The 26,674-nt window shown below is 46.1% G+C and overlaps 4 protein-coding genes across 8 annotated transcripts; 3 read left to right on the forward strand and 1 right to left on the reverse strand.

The window, feature by feature from the left end:
* Positions 1–126: 126 nt before the first annotated feature.
* On the forward strand, positions 127–23,056 carry LOC6728875 (rootletin). 5 transcript variants are annotated; one of them, XM_016177186.3, is made up of 12 exons: positions 1,289–1,805; positions 3,165–3,884; positions 4,290–4,521; positions 7,103–7,216; positions 7,794–8,057; positions 14,125–14,340; positions 14,415–14,516; positions 14,929–15,207; positions 16,332–16,484; positions 16,741–18,459; positions 18,517–18,615; positions 22,977–23,056. In XM_016177186.3, exons 2-12 carry the CDS (start codon positions 3,307–3,309, stop codon positions 22,989–22,991), a joined length of 3,771 nt encoding a protein of 1,256 aa, XP_016035572.1. In that variant the 5' UTR covers positions 1,289–1,805; positions 3,165–3,306; the 3' UTR covers positions 22,992–23,056. The 5 variants fall into 5 exon arrangements, with proteins under 5 accessions (XP_039151120.1, XP_039151119.1, XP_039151121.1 ...); XM_039295186.2 differs by lacking the exons at positions 1,289–1,805; positions 22,977–23,056 and adding an exon at positions 127–416 and having other exon boundaries at positions 18,517–19,976; XM_039295185.2 differs by lacking the exon at positions 22,977–23,056 and having other exon boundaries at positions 1,287–1,805; positions 18,517–19,976.
* On the reverse strand, positions 4,313–7,070 carry LOC6728874. Its single transcript, XM_016174996.3, has 3 exons — positions 6,303–7,070; positions 5,062–6,222; positions 4,313–5,008 (listed from the first exon to the last, which is right to left on the reverse strand). The coding sequence occupies exons 1-3, from the start codon at positions 6,533–6,535 to the stop codon at positions 4,585–4,587; spliced, it is 1,818 nt and encodes a 605-aa protein (XP_016035573.1). The 5' UTR covers positions 6,536–7,070; the 3' UTR covers positions 4,313–4,584.
* Positions 20,058–20,795, forward strand: LOC6728877. The gene has a single exon (XM_002104174.4). The coding sequence runs from the start codon at positions 20,173–20,175 to the stop codon at positions 20,704–20,706; it is 534 nt and encodes a 177-aa protein (XP_002104210.2). The 5' UTR covers positions 20,058–20,172; the 3' UTR covers positions 20,707–20,795.
* Positions 20,970–26,625, forward strand: LOC6728879. The gene is made up of 5 exons (XM_016177187.3): positions 20,970–21,663; positions 22,977–25,582; positions 25,640–25,717; positions 25,786–25,929; positions 25,993–26,625. Exons 1-5 carry the CDS (start codon positions 21,078–21,080, stop codon positions 26,284–26,286), a joined length of 3,708 nt encoding a protein of 1,235 aa, XP_016035568.1. The 5' UTR covers positions 20,970–21,077; the 3' UTR covers positions 26,287–26,625.
* The last annotated feature ends 49 nt before the right edge of the window (positions 26,626–26,674 follow it).

Consider the following 26,674-nt stretch of genomic DNA (forward strand, 5'->3'; position numbering starts at 1 on the left):
TTTTGAAATTGCTCCCAACTTCAAATATAGATTTGTGATTCCTTCTATTTATATAATTTTGGCGATGCACGCACGCATGTCGCTTATTCCATTTTAGAAAGTGCGCCGCATCTTTAGTTTGTTCCTACCGCTCAACTTGAGTGAGTTGTGCACCGAGCAGCAATTAAATGGAAAATAAAAGAGTCATTTGAAAGGCCAAAACGCCAGAACATTCAACCGCAAATAGGTTTAAATGAAAGCACGCATTCTAAATCTAATTCGGTCATGTGGAATTGGAATTTTAGTTGCTCAAGACTCCTCTTAACGACGACACCGAACCACAATGGATGCCAATGGATACTAACCGGATACTAGACAATTGCCGAGTGATTACGAAACAAATCAGGATGCTGAACCGACTATGAGAAATGCAAATAGTGAGTAAGAAAAAGAAAAGTGAATTGGGGCTCCCACACGATAAGGCACTCAAATCAAAGTGCAAAGTTTGTTCCCCTTTTGTGCTTTTATTTAGATTTCCCCTGTGTTGACAGACTGGAATCGGAATGTGTTCTAATTGTGTCCATCATTCATCGTGTCGTTAAGGCGATTGTCAAATTTGTATGTGATTTGTGAAGTTTCAGCTGTTGGGGATTATAGACATAAAGATATTCATATGCAATACGTTTTGCATTTAAATCGAAATTAAAAGTATGAAATTTTAATCGCCTTAGTAAGACTATAAAAAAGTTGATCATCTTAAATGTTTTGCAAGTATGTTTATTATCAAATGTATTTACTTCTGGTCTAAGCATATAATAATAGATGCACATTTCAACAGCTTTAATGTCACGTCTTCAGAATGCACTTAAACTTAAACTAGCACAAATGCTTGATAAAACTATTTAAATCATGCGGAAGTACTTATAGCAATGTTTACACAGAGATAAGAATGTAACTGAATTTTATCATATCTACCTATACCGAATTAATATCCAATCAACCTGAAGTTCCGATATCTTTTATTTCAGTGTTTGTTATTTTGACCAAATTCGTGGCGGGTTGTGTGCATATTTTGGTTATTAATAAACACGCGACTGGTTTGTTTTTGTTATGAAGACGGGAACCGGGAGGAAAACATCTGCGGCTTTCAATGGATGGGTTCTTCCGGCTTTACGTCGGCCATTCTTCGGGGCACGCACATAGGCCCGAGCTTTGCCACCCCGTAACCCCAAGAAGTGCATGAATAAATGGCAAAGCTCCTTTTAATTAAATGGAAATGGAGGCAAATGTGAAAGAGCTTGCGAAAGCTCGAGAGGCCGAGTTAGTCAATCGGTGTCCGGCCGAAACGAAAGATCTCTGCTATCGCCGAGCAAACGAAATTTACCTAGTATAGAACACTTCTTTTAATTTTCAATTTAAATTGATTGCAACTAATTAGGATACTCCCCAAACGAACCGAACATAACTCACTTCTATTCCGACGAACTTGTGCAACTTACTTGATATAATTGCGAACTTCCTGTACGAACTGTGTGAATATATATATATTTAAACAAAAATATAACATACTTTGCTAAACAATTGTCGAAGAAGTGCTCCACATACCGACGATATTCAACTTGGTCTGTGCGCGAAAAAAGTTGATTGAAAATTAACGTATTGACGTCATTACACTGCAAGAAACAGTGGCAAGCTGGCAGTAAATAAACTGTTTACATTACAACATCGTCGGTCGACTTAGTGAGTGAGTGAGTGAATAAACATATACAGAAGTTTGAGGCACACCAACTGTTGGTCCACGACGCCCAAGGATTTCACAGCTAATGGTGCGTATACGTGATCTTCAGTGAATCAGCCGAAAGAGCCGCAGACTGTACACTCGACGGCTGACCGACTCATCGTTTGGCAATATTTTCAAATTGATATATGACTGAAAATACACATACTTAAAGAGCAAAAAAGAGACTTTCATCTGCCCATGTGGATGGCTGGCTGTGGATGTGGATGGCAATCGAGTGGGTGGCTTCGCTCGAACAAAACCAATCCCAACCAAGCCGGTCACACCGAGGCTGTGATGTCACCATGGCGTGTATGTCGACCCCAAAAACACTTTATTATCGAGTTGACTGGGGGCGGTTTTAAATTTAATTAAATGAAATGCAACATGAGAGCCATCATTAGTCCTTCAGTTTATACAAATGCCACAAAATAAAACACTGTTTTAGGGTAGTTTTTTCCACTTACATATGGGTTTTGAAATAGATCTTTTCCAAGAGTCAATATCATAAAGTTTACCAATACTTATAATTTATGTAATTTATGAAAGTAATAAACTTGGGCACCACCCACTTAAGATCCCTCGCTATTAACACCTAATGGATCGAGCTGGAAAAACAAATCAAATTCCAATTAAGCGCCAGAAGGTTGCTAAGTACACACATCTGTCGCTCTACATGTGTATATAGATCGTGGCCTTGATAAAGATGATCGGCCAGAAATCTCGGAGAGCATTCTATGAACATACATATGAACTGAGGGACCTAGTCGTGTGTGCACCTCATACAGTATATATATATAGATGCTTTGTTATAATCTTTGGGGCGGATGTGGGAGCAATGCAAAGAATTCTGTTCTAGAACAGAAAAAGTAACGAAAAGCGGTTTTATTGCGTGTAAAGCGCCCCAGAGGGGAACCTCAAAAAACACATGTATGCTGTATTCCAAAAGGCGCGCCACATGACGTCATTAAGAAAAGTCATTCGGGACCAGTTTATTTGGTAAGCTCAACGCAATTGGCGTTGTAAACTATTTCCCAGGGTGCCTATATGTTTCGTTTTTCATTCATGTGTGTGGCCCGACCCAATGTGGCGAAATGAAGGAAAAAGCTTTTCCGCTGAAATCAATAATGGGGGGAAAACTTGTTGATTAGTTCAACCCAGTGAAGAAAAGCGTTGAAGAGTCAACGGCTAAACAGAAGCCATTGAAATGCTGACAGACAAAGGGGAATCTTTGCGATTCTGAAGAAACAACCTCCATGCGGGCAAAGACTCGCAATTCTGTATACTGTGTACTTTTTCAAGGCATAATTTATAATAAGTAGATAAGAGTAGTGCTTTTAGATCACTCAGTTGTTGAAGAATAAGTAATAAAATATTGTATACCTTATTTTCAAAATATCGCTTACAGATTGAGGAGAATCCAACGATGACCAGGTGAAGTATAGCAGGGACTTTCGGCAGGGTCGGAGTGCACCGCATATGCAGTACTTGAAAAAGCAGAAACCCAAAAAAACGACGGCAACATTTTTATATACTAAAGTTACATAAAAATGGCTGAAAACCAAACCAAAACGACCTCTAGCAAGGGATGTAATACAATGAGCAGGACCGCCCATGTCCTGGCGCCCCACAATGGGACTGTGGTCCGCCGGACGGATCCTGGCTCCAAACTCAAAGAGAGCTTCCACATGGAGAAGCGCGATATCGAAGACTGGCAAACGATGGCCAAGAGCAAGTTGAAGCGCAAGAAGAAACTGAGCAGCTCCCTGACTTCCGTGGGGGATACGGTGAATCAGGAGAAGCGCACCCGCATCGAGGGCATTCAGCTGCATTGTCGCGGCAAATTGCGACCCAAGGATACCCAATCCTTTGAGGCCGAGAAGCGCCCACCAGCAGGCTCCCAGAAGCAAATGGGAAAGGCAGAAAAAGATCGGGAACGACCCGTAATAATTGGTGGCGTGACTACCACCAATGTGATAGCAGCACCTCCACAGAGGATCAAGAGGAAACTGCAGGAGAACATGGACACCATCCAGAAGCTAAATGCCCTTACGGAGCAACTGCGTCTGGAGGTGAATGAACTGAAGTCCAGTTTGATCACAGAACGCGGTGCAGTGAGGGCCTTAAGGTAAGCCCATTGATGTATACCAATAACGAAAGTGATAATCTCATTTTATTTTACCTTAATCGCACCATTTTATATTGCATAATGTTTTGAAACTTTTTAAATTGAGTTATCAAATACAAATACATTCGTTTTAAATATATTCGTGCACTGAAACCATATTTGACCTTTCATGAAAGTGACGATTGGCAATCAGTAAACTCAGAAATATAATCTGTCAAGAAATGTATGTATGTACATATATGTATATGCAATCAGTTTATTTAAGAGTGCATTTAAAGATTATTGGTTTTATTCAGACATCTAAAAATATGATAGAATAGTCGCACGTTTGATAATTAAACCCATTTCGATCTGACCTTTTGAATTCATGGAGATATTAAAAATCTCTTTTTTGTTTTAACCCAGGGCTCAGAATGACGCAGATAGTCGTCGGTGGAAGAGTGAAGTGAAGAAGTTGCAGCACACACTGGAAATGGCCAAGAAGAGCAACGGTATAAAGAAGGCCATCGAATCGGGCCCAGAATCGAGTGGTGCACATGTGACCGCCGATGGCCTCATCAACTATGAAATCCAAAGACTGACTAACGAGATTGCCGTGCTGAAGGAAGCGAATCGAAACAAGGAGGAGAAGACCCAGGTAAGTGGACGCCACATCAACACAATCATCCGCCTCACATTGCATGCTGCATGCGATAGTTAGTTAGTGCCGCCGCTTTGTTACCGCCAAATTGTAGTTGTGGGTCAAGTGCTCCCAGGCCAGCACAATGCATGCCATCCCGATCCCCACCAGCCACAGAGCGAATACGGCGTGGAAATGCTGCAGTTTGAGGACCACCGGTTCATCATTGCCACTCCCGCGACGACGGTTCACCACCTTCACACCCGACTTGATGAAGGCGGAGTTCATGATGCGATCCCAGTATCGCTCGAATCCAAACTCATGCGAACTCCGGATCAGCCAGTTCAGGAAACCCAAGTAGGGTGATCCGTAGGGAACGATATAAACGGCGTGAAACGGCACCAGGCAGCTGTTCATCAGGTGGAAAAGCGGACGACCCAGGTGCATGTGCACTCGGCTGTTCACCTGGAAACGTGCGATGTGATACTTCTCCAAATAGGCAAATCTGGGAAAGAAGATTTTATGGAATCACTGCAATCAATCCACTTACACACATACCTTATGTCATTGTTCCTCATCATTTCGTACATCTGGGTGTCGGAAACTTCCAGCATTTGTTCCCGAATTCTGGACTCGTGCTTGTGTCCCAGGGTCAGGAAGTGTTGGATGTGTTTAACATGCCTCGGACGAATGATGATGTGGTAGTGGGACCTGGCCAACGCACCCAGTTGGTTTATATCGGGCAGATACGGCTGGAACACCATCATGCTGGTCAGATTTCCCTTGAATGCCGAGCATATGAGTAGTCCAAAGTAAAGCCAGAAGATCAGGAACAATCGGATCGAGTGGTTGAGCGGAATCCGGGTCATGGGCATAGTCAAAGCTCCGGCGAATAGTTGCATGGGAACCCTACCCACTTCGGATTTCAGGATGTAGCAGAAGACATTCGCCACCAGGACAGAAACCAGAATTAGGGCCCAAACTAATGCGCCAAACGAGCGAAATATGTTCCAGAAAGTGGGAGCAGTCTTGGCTTTCGGCACAATCACGCAAAGATCATCACGCGTGTGGGATACCGTGCTCTCCGCCTGTTTCCTGAAGGTATCCGGAACCAAGAAACGGATGTTCATGGCCACATCCACGTACTCCTTGGCCACCTCCAGGAAACATATGTCCGAGCTGAGATTGTGGTTGTTATACGAGTGCGGACGCGTTATCATCATGGTCGCGTTCAGTCGCTCAGCCACATAGGCTGCCAGGAGGCCGTCGGTCCCCAGGATAATTCCCTGTCTCCAGAAGATTGCCCTCACATCGTCCCTGTAGATGCACATCCTCAGCGGTTTCCTCTGCATATTCGGTATGGTCTTTGGGAAAAGCTGCTCTAAAGTTGGAACCTCATTTGGCTTATTGTCGACTGGTATCAGATAGTTGTCCATAAACGGGTTGTACCGATAGGCATTCAGGCGTCCATCTCGCCAGTAGAGGATCACGATATTCAGTAGCCATATCTTCCAGAATTGCCGGAAACTGGCCCGCATCCAAGCATCGGAAACGGTATCCGCATCTCTGACCAAGAGAAAAACATGCGATCGATGCTTGGCAGCCGATTTCTTCCGGATGAGTGAAAGCTCCAATGGTTGCGATATGTTTGTGATGATCATCACCATGTACATTAGTATGCCATCATCCTTGACCGCCTCCAGTGGTGTATTTTGATTCCTGAGAGTAAAATATTCAAATATTTGTGTTTATTATATCAATTATATATATTATGATCAACTTGCCTGAGAGATATGTATGAAATGTCGCACTTGGTCACCTCTTTGAGTATCTGACCCGTATGCTCGTGGGAGGTTTGATTCTCGAAGTAGACGAACAGAACCTTAATCCGAGCCTGGCAAAGTATCTGGCTCATCTTGACCATCACGATCGAATTTTTCTTCAAATCTATCGGAATGCGATTCTCCCGTGCTCCGGCCAAATTGACCAGGATTGCCAGGAGCAGGATGTGTTTTAGCCACTGTACGGACATTGCAATGCCAACTGTTTGGGCAGAGGGATGACACCTTTGTTTTTATACCCAGAGCCAATTTCGATATAGCAATTTCCCTAATGCTTGCCATATCGGCAAAGGGCGTTAAGCAAATATTATGCTATATCTTCTGCACTTTCATACCCTGCAAAGTATCTTTTCGAGTTCCTGCCTACGGATTGCATTATTTAATTAACACAGAAATATTCCAACTTCATGATTTAGTGCCCTTTATAATTCCCCAGAATATGCGATGAATTTTAAATAGGCATTATAACTCAAAAAAGTGAAAGTCTTTAGGTGTTTGCTATTTGTAATATTTTCGTTTTTTTTTTATGAAGGGTATGCGATTCTTCGACTGTGGCAAGAACTTTCCTTTCCCGTTCTTTTTGTAGCATTTTTTGTGTGTTTTTGTGTCTCGTTTGGTTAATGGACGTGCGCGACCTAATCGCAAAGTGCAAACTAACAGCATGGATTAACTTGCTACTGGTATCTCCCGCTGCTTGGAGCCCCGTATCCAAAACGTTGGCAACACGCAAACATGTATGATTCGACCATTTCTTGCAGATTATGGGGCAGGCTGATAGACTCAAGGCTGCCGATATGCGGCAATTGAAGAACGCGTACGAAAACCGATTGACTCACATACAGAAATCAGCCAAAATTGAAATAACACGTTTGGTAAGTTGTGCGTAGCGGCTGCTAACGGGTCACCAAAAGTTGGCTCGAAAGAAGTGGCGGAAGGGGGAGGGGAAGCGGTACGGAACGGAACCCGGCGGTTCAGAAGCGGACGGGCAACTTTTCATACCACCATTGAAATTCATACATGCATTTTGAATTTGCACAGCAAGAAAACAGGTCATATTCAACTAGCTGCCATAAAGTACCCATATTATAAGCCTCATATTGTTTCGATTTACTGATCGTATATTTGTATAAACATTTTCATTTTTCATGAAGAGAGTTTAGTTTCAATCAGCAAGACCATATATATACATTTCTTTTGGCACTTACACCAAACTAATGGGATATAGTTACTATTTATTCGCCATAAAAACATACACAACAAGTTGTTTAGTTCTAGTAAGCGTATAAACATAAAATAACATTGAATTGAGCTTCTATAAATATTAGACCAATTCTGGTTGATTATTATTGAACAGTACTGCAGGTGGATGAACACATATTGCTCATATATTTCTAAACTCCATATGTGCAGAGTATGATTCCAACTAATCTCTGCTACTTATTGTTCCAGCTAGAGGAAATAAAGACCAAAGAACGTAATATAGGACAACTGAGGAAGGACTTGCTGGCACTGCAGAGTCCCAAGAAGCTGAAGCAGAATGAAGCCAAAGTGCCAGCGACGACGAAACCCAAAACGAACCCCAACGAAACGAGCCAAAAGCCAAAGAAACCCACTACGAAGGCGGCGGGAGAAACAAAAGCTAAAACCGAACCAGATACAGATACAGATATATCCGAGCAAAATCCCATACGCCAGGCTCAAGTTACACCTGAGGTGAGTCTGTATTTTGTTTCTTTTTTTGTCTTTTAGCTGTTTGGAGTGGGGGCAGCACTTGAACTTGCCGGAGAGTCGGGTTAAAAGTTAAGAGCTCGGCCAGATACAGTATCTGTATCTCGGGATGCAAGTGTATCCATGCATGTATCTGTCTGGCGATGGTGCCCGAGTATCTGTATCTTTTACCCCTGTGGTTATGCACTATTGGCATGATCTATGATATAATTTTGCGTTAGTTATGAGAATGGCAAAGACAACAATCGCCGCGTCGATAAGCGGTGGGCATAAAAAAAAAAGTAAGACGAAAAAAAGGGAAAAAAGTGAGAAAAAACCTGCTGCGGCAGTTGCAGCGTTGCAGTTGCGGCAGCGCAAGTGTTGCAAGTGGATCGCTGGCGCGAGCGAGAGAGAAAGAGAGATAAAGAGAGTGGAGCGGACGATTTCAAGCCGGTTTTTCGCACCACTCACTCACTCACTCACTTTCTCTCCCGCCGCTCGAGAGTTTACCGCTCGCATGAATGGCCGTCAGTTCGGTTTTTAAGTTCGCAGCGGTCGCAGGTGTCGCAGGTGTCTCAGAGATACTATACGAGCCCGTATAACATACCAAAAATCCTAAAAAGCATACAGCCAGTGAAGTGCACAAATCAAATGGGTACATATCCGAGTTCAAGCGGTGCATAATCAGGTGAAATTCGCGGCCCAGAATCGTCGCTAATGAAAATCGGCGTATATCGGGGTGCATTGTCTGGATTTCTATGCCGAAAATGAAGGAACCAAATGCCACACATTGATGTGTATACATGCCGTCACAAACAATCGTTACCTTTTGAATAGGAAAACCGATTCGCAGTTTGTCTTTCACTTTGGCATTGTCTAACGCACACGAAACAACCATAATTTCACCGACTTTGCACTATAATAGTTTAGTGAAACATGCCAAAAACGATCAAAATTAATTGCCTTTCACACCGTTGCCCCCTCCATCTCTCCTTCTGCCACCGACTGGCAATTTGTGGCCATATAGCCATATAGCCGCGTTACGTTCCAGTGATCGAATTCGATTTTACAGTTCATTAATCTTGCCTTGTTTCATTGCTCGTAATTGTTTTATTGCCGCCAAAGTAGTCGAGCATTTGTTACGTCCAAGAGCCAAGATGCCCAGATCCCCAGATCCCGAGATCACCGAGCCGTGTCATCTGGATCTGGAATGGGTGTGGATCGGATTCGCATCTGCCAGATCTCTTTAATCCGCGATCGAATGTCGGCCAGTGCGCCAGTTTCTAGCAGTCAGCAGTCATTTGCATAGCAAAATAGCAAATTGCAGCAGCAACATCATCAGCAATCGGTCAACGATGTCATCCAGCAGCAGCAAGAATTAAATGTGGCATCAATTAATGCACGCAGAGAAAAAGTGTATACCAAAATCGTTTAAATAGCGCCTCTTTAAAGGGTAACAACCTGGGCAAACATTTAAGTGTGTGTGCGCAATTAACTGCCCCATAAAATATTTTATTAATTTAACGACACCCAAAAGGTGTGATCCCATCAGAAATAAAAAGTCGCATTGTTGTTAAATATATAAAAATTAAAAAACTAATTAGTAACTAAATCAACGTAATGTAGTTAAAACGAGTGTCAAAAGGTTGGGAACTGCACACCTTAAATTGTGGCAAGCAGCTATTATTAATAATAATTAAAGAAAAGTGCAGTGACGAATGAAAGTAGTACCTTTAAGGCCCAAAAGCAGACAATTACTATGTTTTTACACTATAAACCAAATAGCTTTGCATTAGCCAAAAGTTTTGCAGTGAATAAGACGTTGTACCATTATTTACCGAATGCATATTGATCTTTCCACCTTATTGATTGATGTTTTCGCCTGGTGTAGTAGCCACCAACTAGCCACCTAGCCACCTAGCCACCTTAGCCACCACTCTCGCCTGCAAGTCAAGAGTCTTTAAGGAAAAAGTGTGTGGTTGTGGGCAGTGTGTGTGCACACCACCAATTGGGGTCAGTGAAAAGCTTATAAAATGTTAACGCTATTTTAAATACGATACGTTGCTACGAGTATGACTATGACGCGGAGGCCTGCAAAAATTTAGTCATCCCCAACTTCCCATCGCCATTTCCATCGCCATCGCCAAACGACAGTAAAAGCGATGGGATGGATTTGGATGGGATGGGTTGGTAATGATGATTGTGATGATGATGTTGCTAAAACAAGACGCTACTCGGACCAATATGCAAAGTAATCACAACACAAAAAGTGTGCAGACAACAAAAACTAGAAACCAAAACGACATGAGAGATGGAGAAAAAAAAGGGGTGTGTGAAATGGAAATGTGAACCATATGCAAATCGCGGATCGTTTGCCGGAATGTGTCTATAAATTTCGATGTTTTAGTGAAATTACCACGGTGAAAACTATTCGACGAGAGACGAAAACTTAAAAAATTGCGGCTAATTGTTTTTGTCAACCCAAAATCGACACCTTCATATGTGGGAATAATGCATAAATACGCCTGACAATGGATTACTACTATAACCGGAGGGATGTCAAGGTAATTGACCACTGCCAAAGCCAGAGCAAATATACACAAACTTGCATATAGTATAAGCCATTAAGTGATTCCTATTTCTGGTGGCACTTGTTACTCATTTCACGGGCATTGCTCATACGACGCATAGTCCATAGACAATTAGTTTTGTGTGGGAAATCTGATTTATGGGAATGGAATGGTGGGGCGTATTGCTTATACACCTGTCCGATTGGCGCCTAATTTATAGATTATGATGAGAGAATTTAACGAGCGAAGATGTTCCATTTAAAAAAAGGGGAAGGAACAAATGTTTAGATTGTTGTTGCTTCGCTTCCAGGTTAGTTAAAACTATAAATTTTCGATGGTGTTTCAAAGCAATTTAAACTTTATGTGTACCCCGAATACAATAACATTGTTAACAACATTTCTCCGCAAGGCAAATTGCTTGCAAAACTCGGTAATATCAAGACGCCGAACATAAGTATGAAAATAAAACTTTATTTCGAAAGCTGGCACCAATCGCAAAAAACACACTTATTAAATTATAAAACATAATGCGTAGTAAACAGCTCGGCGAGCGAGAAACTGGAGCTTATCGGCCCCAATTCAATCCACTTTCAAAAACCATTAAAAGATCATCTCGGATGATTAACTATCAATCGGCTATATCAAAAGTGGTCTCTGCCTGACATTTCTGCCACACAGCGTCTATAATAAAATCTTGCAAATTTTTGAGCACAAAGGGGGCCATCATCAAAAACAGTTGAGGCCGCGACGGATGAATAATTACTTCGCTGTGGTATCTCAGATCGAAAGGGAAAGGCTTTGACTTGAAGTCGGACTTCGGCCGAGGAAGTTGGCCATCGCCACAGTTGGACACCCCGGTTAATCCACGGGTTCGATGGGCGATATCGATGCAAATTAACGGACGCAATGCATATATGTCAACAGGGCCGCGCCAGTCCATTCATTAGTTCAATTAGCTTATCCCATCGGCGGGGGGAGTTGCGCTTGGCTGGCCCTGCCGATACCATATACCATATATACCATATATACCATATACCCTATACACCATATACCATCTGCAATACAATATAATTCATTAGCGCGTATAAACTTTCGCTTTCGCAAGATCAAATCAAAGCAGTGCCTTTGTGCAGAGAGCCAAACCTGAATTACAATGCCAAATGCAAATATAAGAAAATATACATGCCTACTAGTTGGTACATACAATTGGGGTCAAGCTGATAGGTCTAGAATCAGAAAACATGTATATTAATGATAATAATAGTTAAAAAATAAAAAGAATAATCTCATTGCTTGTGATCATCAATCGCTTAGATCGATTCTGCATTCAGGTCATGTCAGCATGCCAATGCTATTAATTTGGCCATGGCTGTTTGTAAGGCATCGGCGATGCCTTTTGATGCTGTTACACGTAATCGTCCACGTCCACGGACCGGGGGAGTCGAACCCGGAACGTTGGAGCTTGGAGCTGCAGATGGAGTGGCGTTGCAGTGGCAGTTGCACCGATCGAAGTGAAACCTGTCTGCGGAAAGGAAAATCATTTCACACAATCACAATCACAATCACAATCACTTGGCCCGCGGCTTGTGCAAACAAACCGACAGCGAGACATAAACACACCCATGTGCATCCGAGTCTCCGCGTATCTGAGTATCTGAGTGTCTGGGTATCTCTGTATCTGGGTATCTCCGCATCGTATATGGCTCAGCAGGTTGCCTGTCTGCCGACAGATTTACAAACAATCCATCGAGCGTTTGAAATCGACCCGATGGCGCATCTCCGTCTCGCAACGTCGACGATGCATTTAGCGCAATCTGCATATGGCATACGAGTATGGCATCAATAGAGCCATCAAAAAGTCCCCCGGAATGATCCGACTCGGAGTCGGAGATTCAGTGGAGCTGAGTGGATTGGAATCCAGGTGCGGGGAATGGCCACATTCGCTTAATCGCCCCGAGCACGTCGATCGAGTTCGTTAACCGGCCGTTATGCAAAAAGTTCTTTTGGAATCGATCCAAGAAATTACCATAACGGTTAGCTCGGTGGTGTCTGACCAGCAGTCAGTATCGGTCGGCAATCTCTGGGCCCGGCTCTCCACGACAGCCGATAATTTCAATCGAAGACGTGCAGGCATGCGACACCAACGCCAGCAGCAATACTTCAGCAAAGGCAACTCCATTTTGGGCTCAGTCCCTGGATATTCACGTATCATATAAGTAGCTCTCTGCACTTGGAACAACTGATCGGGAGAACTAGCTTTAAAATCTATCTTAATATGGCAGAACCTAAATCAACTGTGGGTCAAGTTGCTCTAAAGCAATAATGTGATTCTTGATAAGACAGTGCAATGGAGATATAGAGATATATATGAAGATATATATGGAGGTCTAAAGATAGTTATTAGTGCATCCGAGACTATATTATCTTAAGAGCAGCTTTTGAGTTTCTGAAGTATACATACATTTTTCCCAGTGCGATCAGTTGTGAAATGAAGCGATGTGCGATGTGGTTGGTCATTGCACTGGACGCACTTGGCTCACGGGAAACCTTTGGGCATACGAATATATATGTACATACGTGCCTATAGCTCGTTTCACAATTGATTAATGATTTCTCCGGCACCCAACACACATGTCCAACGAGACCCACAAATTAGCATAATGCTGCATTATGCGTATAATAACACTGCTATTATGGGTGTTATATAAAACATGCGATTGACATGAAAGTAAAACATAACTGGGCGTTGCTTGATTGGAAAGTGATTTGGCTTTTTGAACTGGGTTCGGCTTGAATTGCTTGATTTTTGAGCTGAGTAGAGTTGAGTTGATTTGGCTTTGGGCTTAGAGGCTAATTAGCTGACAGCTGGCCAGATGGATGGCATCGTGACCATGAAAGTCGTGATGCGACCCGGCGATAAAGCGAAATCTTTCGAATGGTAAACTCAATAGTGCGTGGAGTGTCGTGATGCACGACCAGGATCATGGATGTGGATGTGGACGAGGCCGGTGCCTTGGCCCAGCTAATCTGCGATTAAGACGCACCTCTGCCGACCGCTCTGATCTCTCGACCGTGTCATTGAACCCACTTTTGGGACCCACTGTGTTAGCCCCATTGTCCGGATCAAAAGCAACCTGTGTACCTGTCCATAGTAATGATTGGGCGCTTTTTAAGCGAAAAGTGTGTCTGTGGCAAGAAATCAAGTCATAACTGTTAACACACATGTAAAGAGCACACCGCAAAGCGGAGCGTTCTTTTCAAAGTTCTTCGTTCTTTAAAGTCCCCCCCCCATCCCCCCTCTTTATATAGCATATGCCACAAACACGCTCCACGAACAGCAGATAAAAAACAGATTCTTTTGTTAATTGCTTTGTCCATTCTGAGCCAGGTCGCCCGAAGAAAACGTGGGTAAACGGAGTGATAGAGAGTGATGGTGAATAGGTGGTGAATAAATGTAACTATGGCACGACATTTTCTAATTTTCCCCCATCCATTTCCCGCAGATAACCCAACTCAAGAACATTGAGCTAATCAACAATACGAAAAATGCACATAAATCAGCGCTCGAGATGCGCACAACAATGAAGAGCAGTCAGCCGAATGGATTGGATGATGCTCCTACACGGATGAGGGCCCCCGACGAGATGAGGGCCACCACTTGGATGACGACGCTGCTAGGCAGTCACAGCCACAGCCATCCGGCAGTAGCCAAGTCGAAGGTGAGTGAGTCATGACATAGAAATTCCGTCGAATTCTGGCATTCGATTAACCCCGCTCTCCCCGCCTTTCCAAGGATCCCAATTCGGACACGGACTCGGCCTTGTCCTCGGCCCCGCCCTCCATCAGCCCGCAGCCGCCCTCCAGCGGATCCGACAGCGGCGTGATTTGGCAAACAGTAAGTACCCGGAATCTCTTTGCCAAGAGATAGACCTACATAAAGCAGGCTTTTAAAAATCCATCACAAGTCCATCAGATTTTTGGCATGAGAATTTTGCTTTGAATAGATTTGATTAATGATAGTCCGTGGCTAACGATTTATCTTAACTAGAAAACCAAAGCAAGATCTCTTAGTTAATAGTCTTACGATTTCTTCTTTGATAACTCTTCATACATGTTTGCTTTTAAAAACTAGATTTTTTTATTTTGATTTAGATTTCTAATTAAAAACCAAATAAATGTTTGTAGAATAGATAAACCAACAAAAAAATGCACATATTAAAAAACGTTTCGCAGAATTGAAGATAGTTTTCCCATCGTTTCTAGAACCGTTTCCGTTTCAAATCAAATCCACCCCCGTTTTCTTGCAGCTGCAGGATCTGGACAAGTTGCAAAAGGAAGCGGAAATGTACCAAAAGGAGAACGAGCGCCTGCAGACGGAGGTGCAGCTGATGAAACAGGAGCTGGATGCCGCGGAAAAGGCGGCCATGAGCAGTGGCAAGAAGCAGGCCCAGATCGGGGAGCTGATGCAGCGCATCAAGGAGCTGGAGGAGAAGCAGTCGAGCTTGGAGGACGAGGCCAGCGAACTGAGGGAACAGAATGAACTCCTTGAGTTTCGCATACTCGAGCTGGAAGATGATAGCGATAAGGTAGGCAAACGGCACCCCCACCACCAGGCACGATTCACTCGAAGACCAGTTTGCGAATCCACTCGAACGAGTGACTCACTTGGCTTGGTTGTTTATGAATGAATTGAGCGATTCGGTGGAACCCGACTTGAGTTCGCTCAGAGCCAAGCTAGCGATGTTGGCCAACTTTGTGTGCTGGAGTCTCTTTTAGTTTTGTTTGGCATCTAAGCCAGCACGGAAATTGTTTTGGTTTAACGGCAACAACAATCTTTCTATTTTCCAATTGAAATTGTTTCACTGGATCAGCCGCAGTTAATGGCTAACTCATTAGCCTGTGTTGTTATAAAATATTCAGGAATTGAAAACTGTGGTTAAACTTTCCAATTGTTAGTGACTCTATCTGCGCACATTGGCTTTTATGTCACTACCTCGATCTGTGATCAACGCCTACAATTTTCCCCGTGCTAGTGTCGCTTCTTGGCCATGTAGACGCTTTGGTCTAAGAGTTGTTTTAGCCAAATCAGTGTTGAAGCGCTTAAAACGCTACTTATAAGGGTAGCGCCCTAAGTGGATGCCATCTATGTATCTTGTTATACTTATGAGTGTTTTGCCATTGCTCATAGACAACCAAATCGAGCAAAAAGGCTTTGTTGGCCCCACACCTTCGTGGTGACCATTTATTTGGAGCAAATGAAGGTATATCGAAGATATGGGGGCTTAGAAATATTTTCAATCTATGTGATTCCATAATCCTGTACTATATTCAATCACATAAATGTCTGCGCTATAATGCTTAGTTATCTGTAAAATCTCTTAAGGGGTATCTCCAGTTCGATGCCCTATTCCGTCAATCATTTCTGCTGCTTTTCAGTTTCGGTACGCTTAATTTCTAGAGCCGAACAGTTTCAGCTGGCAGCCAGCAGCAGCGAAGTCGTTCAGCTTGAAAATCCAATTCACTCGTCTAATTGCAATAACCAAAAGTAATCATTCGAGCAGCCAGCAAAGTGAAATTAGATGTAGATCGCTGTGCACATGAGAGTGTGTCAGTGGTGGCAGTGGAGCATTAAGCCAGTGTTAATTTGCCTAAGTAACTGTTAATCAGCGGATTATATCTAATCGCATCACCCCCCAAATCTCCGATCTAGATGGAGAGCACCTGCGAGGGCCACTGCCAGAGTCTGCAGGAACTGCTGGAGCAGTCTGCCCAGCAGCTGGAGGATCGGGAAAAGCGCTGCTTGCAACAATTGCTGCAGTGCGTCCAGCAACTGGATCTGGATGCCATAAAGCCAGGCGATCAGGTGTGTAATGCCCGCAGCCCTCAAGTTTCGGCTTTTGTTCGGTTTACATCTTACTAGAAACTCTACAGCACAGCTAGCACATTGATGTTTGTCAGTTATTCGTGGAAAAACTTACATACGTTGTTGCAAATATATACAATCCATACATTTATTGATTCCCAGATCACTATTTTCATTACCCTCGTTTAAACATTGTTATTATTTTGAGCAAAGACATCGCTAAAATTCAAGTTCTATTTTATTCCCGTACATACAGAACCGGACGGAAACTCCCAGAAGGCACAATCCAACACATAGTCACAGCCACAGTCAAAGTCACAACCACAGGATCGTAGCCACAGTTCAGCCGTATAGCAACTGTGCCACGCCCACAGCTCCGCCCACGCCAAGCAAGAGGCACTGCAGCCAGGTGAGCTCGTGGCAGAGCAGCAGCCTCAGCGAGAGCGGAGTGTTCGTAGAGTGCGATCTGCCTTCGAATCCCAATCCCATTGGCCACCCGCATCTGCTGTTCTACCAGGAGCGATTGGAGCAGTTGGAGGGCAAGCTGCTGATCTACGAGAGCAGCGGCGAGACCCAGGCACGGCACTTGGCCCAGAGACTGCAGCGGGAACTGCAGCTGGAGAAGGATCTCAAAGAGCTTGCGGACCGAGTGGAATTGCTAATCGAGCAAAACGCCCAGTTGGAGGAGGCCAAGTGCGAGTTTGAGGAGGCCGAGAACGATACACGACTCCATTTGCAGCGTAACGAGGTGGAACTTGAAATTCTTCGCCAGCGCAACGTGGAGTTGGAATTTGGCAAGGAAGCCCTGGGCGCCAAGTATCAGGATTGCAGGGCGGAGGTACTAATCCTTCGAGAGGATCTCGCGGCAGCTGAAACCCAACTGGAGCATCTGCAGGCTGAAAGAAAGCAAGCCAGAAAGGAGCTTCAGGATCTGAGAAGATCGCTTCCATTACTCCTAATCTTCCGCTTCTTATCACTAGCCAAAATGGGCAACGAGGAATCCTCCATGGGAGGCAGACCCCGCCTATCCTCGGGCTACACTTCTTCTATACACCAGGATCGTGATTTCAGTGCCAAGATGCAAACAACGGAATTTGGCCTCGGTCAAGCGGGATTCACCGATTCCGGTGAGGATCGGGAGATCGTTTACCTAAAGGAAGAAGTCAAGAGTCTGCGTAGCCAACTGAAAGAGCTAAATGCCCGGCACTACGAAGCCATGGAAACAGCAGACTCACACTGGGTAGATCTGGAGCAGCAGTACAAGGAGCGCGAGGAGGCCCAACAGGCCAAGGAGGCCAGTCTCAAGCAGAAGATAGCCCAACTGCAAGATTGCCTCCGGGAGGATTCCCGGGCGGCAACCGAAAAGATCCAGCAGCTGGAGGAGGGGGAACTGTCACTGAAGTCCTGTCTGGTCCGCATGACCAAGGAGCATCGCGACTTGCTCACCGAGAATCGCACTCTACAGTGCAGCTTGGAGAGTCTAATGGCCAAAATGGAAAAGGAGGCAGAACACAAGATGCCCCTGACAGAGGCTCTGGAAAACGAGAGGCGCAGGACCCAGACACTGATGGATGACCTCATCTTTGCCAAGAAGGTGCAGCAGAACACCGAGGATCAGTTGAGGCAGGAGACGGATGCTTTGCGCACCCAGATCTTCAACATCAAAAAGGATTACCTGCACATCGAGGTCACCAACGGCGAGCTGAAAGAGGAGGTGGGCACGCTGGAGAACAAAATCCGCCAGATGGAGAACCAAATGAGGGATTCGGAGGAGCGGGCGCGCTGCCTGGAGGACGAGCTGCGCACCAAGGACGAACAATGCCAGCTCTTGGAACGCAAACTGGGCGTTATGCCCGAAGGCTACAGCCTGGCCGATGAACTCCATGATAGTCCTGCAAAGCGGGCCAAGAAGGATGAGGTGCCGAGCCTCCAGGCTGCCAGCCAGGGACTGGGCGTGGCCCTACTCGATCTAGAGGTGAGTCTGGTAGTATTTAGAATTTTACCGAAACCTTACAGCACCATCTCATTACAGGGTCGTGATTTTGGTCTACCACTCCACAAGGACTTCCAAGCGATCGCCTGCAGTGTGAAGCAATTGGCGGATACCCTTCTCTCGCAGAGTCCGTCCGAGGTGAGTCTTCAAAGCAAAGAGCCTGCCAAGCCAGCTGGTTCGGAACCCGAAGGCTCCAGTTGGGCTACGGTACAGGATGCCTCCTCAGAAAAAATACCTGAGACGGGATTATCAACTGTGACTAGTCTAGAATGCCAGGGAAATCAAGAAACTCAAGATTATCAGGTCATTCAAGAAAATTCGGGAAGTCTAGGAAGTCAAGTCGATTCGGAATGTCTAGAAAGTCAAGAAAGAAATCCCGTTAGCAGCAAGAAATCTAGTTATGTTAGTGTCCTGACATCCTCATGCCGGTCAATAGTCCGGGAATTAGCTGGGGGATCAGCCCAAAAATCTGAACTACACCTTGGTGAATCGGACAGCAGGGCGGATCCGCAGATAATTCAACCAACGGATGAGGAAGAGAAGAAGGTCACCGCGTTGCCGTCTTCCATGAGGCAGCTGTTCAACGAGGTTTGCTCTGTGGATCACGAACCCGAGCACGAACCCGAGCTTAAGAAGAAAAGCAAAAAGGGGGCAAAGGATAAGAAGGAGAAGCACCCAAAACCAAACAGTCGCCAGCGAAGAATACAGCGTTTCCTCTTCCGTCACATTTACCATCCACGTACGGGCGATCGAGCTCTGGGTTTCCCGCTTGAAAAGAGCCTCTCCTGCAGTAGTTTCTACTCGCTTTTGTCAGTTCACTCGGTTCACTCGGCCAGATCCGGCATTTCTATGCACTCCCTTCACGCTGAAGTTGTTAATCGTGATTTGGGATCTCTGACCAGTGTGTCATTTGTACAAACGGACGAGCTGAAAACCCTGGAGGGGGAGGTTCAGGTCACGGCAGAGAGCAATGAACAGGAGATACAAGTTCAACCAGAGACGGTCGAGTGTGGAACACAGGTCGATGTGGGTGTGGAGCAACGACTGCTCCTGATGCCTCTGAGAACCAGGTGCTTCGTGGATTTGCTTCAGGGCGCCGTTGACGGATACCTCGATGTTGCCGCCTTCCGGACCCGTCTTCTTCGCTTATGGGAGGGTGGAGAGGATTTCCGTGAACACCTTGAATTTTTGCAAGACATGTGGATTGAAAAGAGTACTCAGAAGTCGCAGGAGAGCTACGAAGGATTTGTGGCTGCTCTGGACTGTGTGCACAACTTAAAGTTGGCCCTTAAGCCCGCATCTTCGGCGCTTCTGCAACAGATCGAGCGGCGAATCCACACAAGACTTCTGCTCTTCCACAACCACAAGGCGGAATCGGAGTTCTGCTGCACTGTCTACATTCCCGTGGAGAGGAGCAATTCCACGTTGTTCAGGGCTAATAAATAGTAGCCTTTACCTCTATGTAAATACTCCATACATAAATGTAAATTACCAAGTGACTGTCCCTTATTTTTGTCTCCGTGAGGGTTTGAGGTCTCGGAAGTAGTGAGATCTAGTTATAGGAGGCTAACCAGGACCATTATAATTCAACATCAATAGTGCCCTGAGATTATTGTCTTTGTATAGAGTAGACTGTTTTATCGGCAGATTCGTATCGGCATCAGATTAATCCAAATTGTTTGAACGTTGAGCATTATGATTGGCGAGTTTGAGGACTTAGACATCTTCCATGACTGCCGCAGTGACGACGAGGAGAATCCAGATGTGCAAGTGGGCGGTGGTGATGAAGTGATCTGCAAGCAAGCGCCTCGATTCGACGATCCTGTCCAGATTCGGGCCGTTTTGGAGCGGGCAGCCACTGCCACCCAGCGGTTGCTGAGGTGCTACGGAGGCACTGATTGCGTGCCAACTCGTCCTTTGATGACACTTTTCTATCCGGCCACCCTGGAGGTCAGTGCCCGTCTGCACACGGACGACAAGTGTCCTTGCCCCAAGGACAGGCAGTGCAAGTTGATTGGCGACCCAGTGACCCTGAGGTTGCCAATCGAACTGAATCCGGAAAGCGGCCAGGTGAAAGTCAACATCTTCCAGCCCAAGTCGATTGGCACATTTTGTGGATGCAATGCACCTGGAAATCAGAACAAGTCGAAGAGCAGGAGATCGAGTGTAAAGTGGTCCAACAAGGATGAAGTATGTCCCGATTGCCAGGAAGCTAATCAAGCCTCGTGAATTTTAAACTTATCAAGAGCCACATTATGTTCACTTAGTTGTTTTTTCTCGAAATTCATTGGTGACTAAATTGGATTTTGTTTGAAAAATGCGTTTTTTTTTCAGTGGTAATTGCTGGGGTATGTTGGGTGTTAGAATATGTATCTGTATCTTAATTAACTTTCGCTTTGCTTTGGCTACACACATACAGAAGAGAACAGGAAAATCGAAAATTCATAGCAGGCAGTGAAGTCAAGTTTTCAATCCTGTCACTATTTTGCTCCATTTGGTATCAGTATTTTAGACACAATCGAGCATTCAACACACACTAAAAAATTTAATGTGAGTTCAGAGCTTGATTTGGGGAAAACAGTTCTAGCACTTTAAGCGTGATGGACGAGGAATTCTCCAATCAGGCCTTCGATCCAAGCATCGCGCAAAGTGACTTCTCCAGGAGTCGTTTCGTTAACCAGAGCGCCTTGACATTGCCTCACGGATTGGACTCCACCCGACTGCTTTTCGTAGGCGAAAACTTCCAGCAGACGCGCAGCGAACAGGACTTATTTTACGACTGTCAAGGTCCGGGGGAGGATTCGCCAAAGGAGGGACGCAGTGCCACCAGCCGGTGCAAGTTCGATGATCCGGCGGCGATACGAGATGCCCTGGAACGGGCGGCCAATGCCACACAGATGCTACTCAAGAATTTTGACAAGTCCGGTGGTTGGAATCAGCCATGTGCCGTCACCCTGGAGTTGACCGCTCGGTTGGTGGACCCCAAGAAGGGTCGCGCCGGTTGTCCGTTGCACGGAAAGCCCGTCACCGTCCAGATGCCGCTGGAGTTCAATCCGCAGAGCGGCAAGGTGGTCAAGTGTCAGCAGAAGAAGCAGCCGGTCACCAGGCATCGCAAGGAGTCCATCTGCCAGTGCCGCTCGCAGCAGTATATGCGTTCCGCTCCAAGGGCTCCAAAGCCCAGCTCAGGTAAATCCGCCAGCGAACACTTTCGTCCATGTGAATCGCAACAGCTAACCGAAGGGTCCGCCAGTTCGGTATACATAGGAAGCTGTGGGGATTCAACATCTCGGTGTAACCGTTGCACTCCGGCCACATGTTGCCGCTGGCACGACCCAGGGGCACGGGAGGTTATCTCAATCTGCTGCCTGCCCCTACCGGACATCGAATCAGAGCTCACTCTTACCCCAGTTCCGGAGCCACTGCCAATTGAAGAATCGTTGGTGGAGATAGAAGCAACGGCCCCGAAGGAGCACTTGATAATCTATGCTCCAGAGCCGGAACACGAGATCACCGAGTCGGATGATTCCGATGATCTCTTGTCTAGCGAGCTGGAAACGTTCGGACCGCAGCCGGAAGAAGAAATGGGACCGCCGCCGCCGGAAAGGTCGCCGGGAAGCAAGCGGTACTACCTTGCCCTGCCCCAAAACAAGGAGTTCTCCAACTGTTCGCCGTGCCGCTTCGATCCCAGTCCCATTATGGACGAGGAAGGCAATGTGTTTTGTCCCGGCAACTGTGGCTGCTGCATGTGTCCGTGGAAGCAACGTTCCTTTGCCCCAAACCAGCAGCACACCAATGTCAAGGTTTGCCGATGCGTACAGCGCGGCACCATCTTCACCAAGTTCGAGGATCGGGAGGTCTGCAGCCAGACCTCCTACTTCGACTTTTGTCCGTGCCGCGAAAAGGCGGAGGCCAAGTTCTTAGAATTGTACCACGCTGAAATGTGGTCCCGTCCGGACATTACGCGGGGTCGCGAGATCCAACTCAATGAGATCAAGGAACTGCTCGTACCCGCGAGCCATCCAATCGAATAAAATGTGTTTGCTCACCGAATCAAATCGAATCGAATCATGTGTGTTCTAGCCGGGGAATCGAGTCGAAACGGTTTTAGGAATCGGTTCGGTATCGGTTTAGAGTGCTCGTCTTTTCGAGCCTTAGCCGCCACAATATCGTAAGCGTGCTAACTTTCCTGCTGACCTGTTTTCTTCTATTATATTTCAATTGTAATCACTTCTCTTTATTGAAGTAACAGATTTAGAATATAATGGTACGATTTTGGGAATTTGATTTTTAAGGCATATTTATGTCGCTTATGTAAGCGGCTTAGGCTCTATTTCGGAATATCGTGCAAATCAAGATGTTTGCAAGAAACCTCAATGGTAGCCAAGAATTTTTGAAAATTGATTTAAATCTATATGAACGGATACAGAAGGGCGGGCTATAAACAGACTCTTATTTTACCTGAATAGATATTTATTTTATCGCAAACATTTCATCCACAGAATGCCCGGCTCTGATGTACATGCAGCATGAGCGACATTCCGACAGCGACCCCAACTCCCGCCATCAACAAACCGACATATCCCACATAAGAGACCACTGGAAGCCGTCAAAATCCCAACAGTCGCAACAATCTGATCGTGAAGGCCCTCTTGCCAAGCCTTCGCAGACGGAGGTCTCCTTTCTGCAGAAACACCACACGCCCAAGAACCCGGAATCGAAGGCTAATGATGGGGCGTCCTGCTCATGCGCCGCAAAGAGGTCCAAGTCCGCCGATCCACCAGCGGTTAAAGCTAACACCTGTGCATGTGGACAGGGTCATGAGGAGCAATCCACCTTTAAGAAGCCCTGCTCCCAGAAAACATCGGTTTCGGAACCAGGGAAGGCTTCCTCATTCAAGAGTGCTTTAACAGCATGTACCAAGGAGCTCCTCGATCCATGCAGCTGTGGCGCCCACCCACCATACTGGGCTGGTCAAAGCAACTTGGTAACCGGACCATCCTACAGTAGAGCAATGGACCCCGCCACCTATAAGAGTTCAAGCACTCTCGCTCCCTTGCATAGACCCGGAGCATCAAAAGGCAGCCTTGGTCGATCCAAGAGTTTGGCCAGTCTGCCCAGTAAACCTAATGCGCCAACTCAGAGTGGCGTCACTTGGTACTCGGCTTTAAAGGATCCGGAGAGTACATGCTGCTCTTCCAAAGAGGATGAACGTCCTCCATGTACCTGCAACGCTACCCAGACTAATCAGGATCCTTCAATGAGTTCACTTCCTCAGAGCCACCCCAATTATCGCAGTATGACAACCAAATCAAGTACTTCCAGGGTGCCAAACCCGTGCAATCAACCCTCCTTTGGGCCAGGCGATGAGACCTCAGCCACCACGCGATCCCAGTCGATTGTAGGCCAGATCACCTGCCTATGCGCATCGGAGCATCAGCCCACCAAGGCCTTTGTGTCGAACCTGGCCGATCGGGAATGCACAAATGAGATCCAGATTGCGCCATGCCCCTCCACAAGAATACACCATCCATCCGGGTTTGCCCAGTTCACCGATTGTCAGAACTCTCAATGCGACCCCAATACCTCTTTCCGTTCTAGGAAAGTGAGCGTTAAGGGTCACGAGGAGTTTTGCGACTGTGATGCTTCTGATAACTTCTCCGAACTGTCCGATCCCATCCAGACCAGTCTTCATACGCACAGGAGTCTTTCCGGGGGCAGTTGCCTGTGCAACGACGATGCAGATCCTCCGAAGGAACCCGAAAACGCTACGTGTGTCAGCAAGCAATGCCAGTGCTCGTCGAAGGACGACCTTCAGGGAATGCAAAGTGCCCAAGCGGGCACCGGCTATCAGACACCAGAGGATCTTTGCGGAAATAAGGCTATGGCCTGCTGTTCGCGTAAAGAACGCATCCTGATGCTGATGGAGAAACTCACCAGTCCTGGGTGCGATTGCGGTATATCTCGCCCCTGCCTGACTCAACAACTTTTCCGGGAACTAACACTACTCCTGAGATCGGAAAAAGATGATGCAGTTGCCCCAGCGGATGAAGCAAGTCCACCGTGCCTAACCTTCGATGAGTGCTGTGCGGCCCAACATGCTGGCAATGGAGAAGGAGATCCAGCCGAAAAACCGCCGTCAAAGAGGGAGCTCCAAAGAGTCGAGTGCTTCCATCAACTGGAGGAATACCTCTGCAAGTGCTTCCTACCGCCGGCAGAATCTCAAATCCCTGAGACCGATATCTATGCTTTCGAACTAGATCCGGACTTTCCACCAGAACCCGAGCCGCCAAAATGTCACAAGGGAAATGACAACATGCAACCTTGTCAGTGCCCGGAACAATTCTTTGACATTGGAAATGCACTAACCTGTTCGGGTGATGGCTTGGATGATGACTTCTTTCGTGATTGTGAGGATGACGAGGTTACAAATTTCAAAAGTAAGGATGATGGTAAAGCAACCACGGAGCCGGATCTCTGTCAATCTCTTAAAGCATTCATCGACAAGGAACTGCAAGAAATTCTTGCGGAGGAGGCCAATAAGGAAGGCGATGAGGTGGAAGAAAAAACTCCTAGCACAGTACTAAGGGAAATCTGTGAGAGACCCACAACCGTGGCGCCACCGAAAGAAGAGGAGAAACAGATTGAGTGTCCATTTGCTGGCATGGTGTCCTGTCCTCCATGGACCACACAGCAAACAGACTGGGCAGCCTTCCCCTACAACTTAGATCCCTGTGCGCAAAAGGAGTCACCTAGCCCGGCGACCCGGGGTCCACGTACTGGGCTATTGCCCGAAGGACCTCTGTCACCCGATATGAGGAACCTCTGCGAGCAGCTTTTGCGAAAAGCTCTCAAGGATTGTGGTCTGTGCGGTGGCGACGACGTGTACTCCTGCGAGGACGATGTATGCGAAGAGTGTGCGCTTGATTGTGAGGCATGCCCGGAAGATTGCCCGTTGGAAAAGTGCGAGGAATGCGATGATGATGAGTGTCCCCCAGATCAACAAGGATGCCTTTGCTGCCACTGTCGCGCTCTCATATGCGACGAGGAGTGCAAGACGGTTGCCAATACCCTGCGCTCCGGAATGTGTGATCCACTCTGCGAAATGGTGAGAAACTTCGAGATTCCATCATTATCTTGTATACCTATTATTTATGTTTTGCAGAAATACTTTATAGACTCCATCATCGTTGATATGCATGCCATGGACTGTGTGCTCGGCAACAAGAAAGCGACCCCAAAGGTTCGACACCCACTGTCGTTGATAATATGCATTTCCTTAATAATAACACCTTATTTTTAATTCCATAGCACCATAAGCCTACGGGCTCGATCTGCAGAGGTGGACCCGGCGATAGTTTTCCCATCAAAATTAAGAGTGTGTGGCCATTGGGTAACACCGCTCTCTACGTCCAATGGAAATTGGAGGACTGTCGCGCTGTAGCAGGATATGAGGTGAGGAAGAAGTCCGTCCTGCAAATACTGGCAAACATTTTTCAAACGTTCTCTACTTTCCAGATTTACTTGGATGGGCATTTGACGAACCGATTCTACAGTTTTCGTCACGAGGCCGGAGTTATTACCAATGCGGATGTGACCAATCCGCACCAGGTTGTGCTGCGCGCCGTGGCGGTGGGTCAGGAGTTTCCCGGCGAGGGTCCGGGTAAGGATGCGACCGAGGAATGTGGCTGCCAGGCGGTGGCACTTGCTCATCCCGAATTGAAGGCGGGAGCACAGAGGCCGTGGACGCCCAGTCTCTACTATTATGATCCCAACCAATTGCCGCCGGCGGAGGACGCGCAGCAGTGCTAGTCAAGAATCATATGTATATCATTATATCGAATATCGTCGGATATCACCGTTATCGGAACAAAGGAGCTAAACGCTCCCTCACTTTTTAGCTTGTACATATAGCGTATTTATATGTAGTGTTTGTTAAGAGTTCTTTATCTGGAGGATACCAATTGAAATTGTCTGTACGTAGTGCTTTGCATAGTGCCTTAAATCGTAATTGTAGATCGTAAGCAAAGATCAATGCATTGTAAAGGAATTGAAAGCAGATGGCTTCATTCCGATGGCACGTTTGAGTTCACCAACACCAAATTCACTTTGAATAAATGAATCTCATTGTTAGAGATGAAAAAGTTAAAATGTTTGATTCCATACCTAGACTAATGCTCCTGTTTTGATATTATTGGGG

The sequence above is a fragment of the Drosophila simulans genome, chromosome 3R (genome assembly GCF_016746395.2).
Source record: "Drosophila simulans strain w501 chromosome 3R, Prin_Dsim_3.1, whole genome shotgun sequence".
Lineage (NCBI taxonomy): Eukaryota > Metazoa > Arthropoda > Insecta > Diptera > Drosophilidae > Drosophila > Drosophila simulans.